Source organism: Dipodomys merriami, unplaced genomic scaffold (assembly GCF_024711535.1).
Source record: "Dipodomys merriami isolate MVZ:Mamm:240054 unplaced genomic scaffold, mDipMer1.0.p SCAF_84, whole genome shotgun sequence".
Classification (NCBI taxonomy): Eukaryota; Metazoa; Chordata; class Mammalia; order Rodentia; family Heteromyidae; genus Dipodomys; species Dipodomys merriami.
Window position 1 is genome coordinate 4,397,685 of NW_027206446.1, and position 2,652 is coordinate 4,400,336.

Here is a 2,652-nt window from a genome sequence, read left to right on the forward strand (position 1 = left end):
ACATAGGGAGGCCCCCCATGTCACTAGGTCACTTGCAGCAAACCCTCCTTCCCTCCCTAAGTTGGCTTCCTGCACAACCACATATCTTGCAAGCTGCAAGAGGGGCTCTCCCAAATGAACTCTTTCTACCTGAACCACGAGGCAGTCTCCTCTCAGAAACCTGTACACTTTGGTGCTGAGAAATGATAACCTTCTTATTCTTTATTCTTTTGTAAATGACTTTATTGATTCATTGATACAGTAAATTGTGGACAGTCAGGGACTGCCCCAGGCCTGGGGGGATTTCCTCACAATCATTTAGCCAAACAAGATCATGGTCAAGTTCCTTCCAGGCTGAATTCACTCCAGATTCCTGAGGATGTGTACCCATGTAGACCAAAAGTGCTCAGCATCTCCGGGAGTAACATAGCTACGATTGAAAAGAAAAGCTCAGAAACAGGTCTCTCTCTTCCACCCACACTGACTTATTGGGGTCTATGCCCCCCTGGAGAGTGCTTTTACACCAAAGCCTTCATTTCTTTTTTATTTTTATTTTGCCAGTCTTGGGAGTTGGTCTGAGGACAAGGGCACTATCCATGAGCTACTTCTGCTCAAGGCTAGTACTCTGCAACTTGAAAAACAGCATCACTTCTTGCTTTTTCTGAGTGGGACTGAGGAAATGAACTCAGGGCTTCATGCATACTAGGCAAGCACTCTACCACTAAGACCCAATTCCAGACTCCAACTTTCATTTCTGAGTGCTCAGAAGAGAGCCCAGGAGGGACGCACCTGACTACAGAGGCAGAGCAGAAAGGCCAGGAAGATGCTCCATGGTGACCACCCAGTTGCCTTCGGGCCCCAGGGTATAGAATTGGCATGTTTTGTGACTATGAGAGAAATTGGTACAGATCTGGACCTTCTGAGTAGTCCCCATGTCTCTCAATGCCTGTGCCAACTTAGCCTGAACCTGGGCAAATCTCTGAGAGTCAAAGTTCCCAACCCTACAGCCTTGAGGGGGGTAGCTCTCCAGAGGGGCAGGGTAGAGCCCTCGTCTCAAATGAGGCAGCCTGGCCGTGTGGCTCAGAAGGCTCTGCACGGCAGACATGGAGATGTGGTTTCCATAGAAACTGAAGACGCGGAGCTGGGAGCACTGGATCAGGGCAGGCAGCATGCCCAAGAGCTGGGGATCCGTGATGGCACAGTCCTCCAGGGCCAGGGTCTCCAGGGTGCCGGCCGCCTGCTCCAGTAGAGCTCTCAGGGGCTCAGGACTGAAGTTGTCCAGGGGCAAACTCCTCAGACGCAGGTGCTTGAGCTGCCTGGAGCAGGGACACTGGGACAGGAACCACAAGTCAGCCTCCTTCAGTGGACACGAACTCAGAGACAAGGTCTTCAAAAGGGTGAGGTTCCTGAGGATGGTGGGCAGCTGTCCATAAAGGAAGAAGACTTTGTGCACATACAGCTCCTGCAGATGCTGCAGCTGTCCCAGATGTACAGCATATTTGCAGGAATATGAGAAATTCTTGTGTCTGGAAGTGTTGAAGTTGGCACTCATCCTGGAGAATTTGAGGATGCGAAGGTTCTTCATCTGGCTCAGGTATGGAGCCTTCTGGATTATGTAGATGGAATTGGAATGAATCTGCAGCTTCCTCGAGCGCAGTTGGACTCTTTCTTGCTTCTCCCTGGCCCACTGGAGCAGGTAGGCTTGGAGAGCATTCTGGGAGCCATCTTTGATGGTCAGGTTCTTGTGTATAATCAAGGGCTGCTCTTCAGTTATCAACAAACTACTGCTCTCTGTTGGCCTGTTATTCAGGACATCTGGATAAGAGATTCGGGCCATTGAAGGGTAGCCCTGTATCCAGATGTTGGGGTGATCATTCCGCAGGTCGAGGACTTGCAGTTTTCACCGACTGGGGCGCTCCTTCTTGGCAAGTAGCAGATCAAGCCCATCCAGGACAGTGTTGAAGGTTTCCAGGTCTGGAGACTCTGCCAGGTCCCCCAGGGGGAGGCAGGAGAAGGGCCAGGCCTGCACCAGGGCCTTCAGCATCTCTGTTTGGGCCCTGGCATAGACCTCCTCGAACAGTGAAGGGAACAGCAACACCGGTAGATCCTCCAGGGCAGCGATGGCCAGAGCCTGGTTGCTCAGCAGACTCTGCATGGCCAGATGCTGGAGCGAGGCTGGGGTCCTGCGGCTCATCTTCATGGATGGGATGTGCACAAGATTTGAGCCAGCAGTGCAGGCTCTCTGCTGGACACTGATTGCAGGCCCCAGGATTCTGTTGCTCTCCTCTCGTCTCTGGGCATCTTTATAACTAAAACCCACACTCGCCCTTACATATCTACCAATCAGAGAGCAGCCTCTGATGGGATTTCTGAGACACGCCCATCACACCCAGTCTGCTGGATTAATTGAAGCATTGGTTCTAAGCAGACTGATAGGATTATAGGTGTGACCGGGTTGGTGAGGCTTCCATTTAAAATTTATAACACAGTCAAACAAGCATTTCCCACACTTACATGTTAATCCGTTGAGAAACATTCACAGATATTTCACTATCCTGAGGCTGTAATGATTCCAAGAATATTAGCCAGCCCAATGTTATAGCATCCACCAACATATCTCTAAGAAATTTTCTTTTCCTTTCCTTCCTTCTTCCCTTCCCCCCTCCCTCCCTG

The 2,652-nt window shown here is 50.7% G+C and overlaps 1 protein-coding gene across 1 annotated transcript; it reads right to left on the bottom strand.

Moving 5' to 3' along the window:
• Positions 1 to 772: 772 nt before the first annotated feature.
• LOC138820033 (PRAME family member 12-like) lies at positions 773 to 2,179 on the bottom strand. The gene is made up of 2 exons (XM_070011673.1): positions 1,888 to 2,179; positions 773 to 1,794 (listed from the first exon to the last, which is right to left on the bottom strand). Exons 1-2 carry the CDS (start codon positions 2,177 to 2,179, stop codon positions 773 to 775), a joined length of 1,314 nt encoding a protein of 437 aa, XP_069867774.1.
• Positions 2,180 to 2,652: the final 473 nt, after the last annotated feature.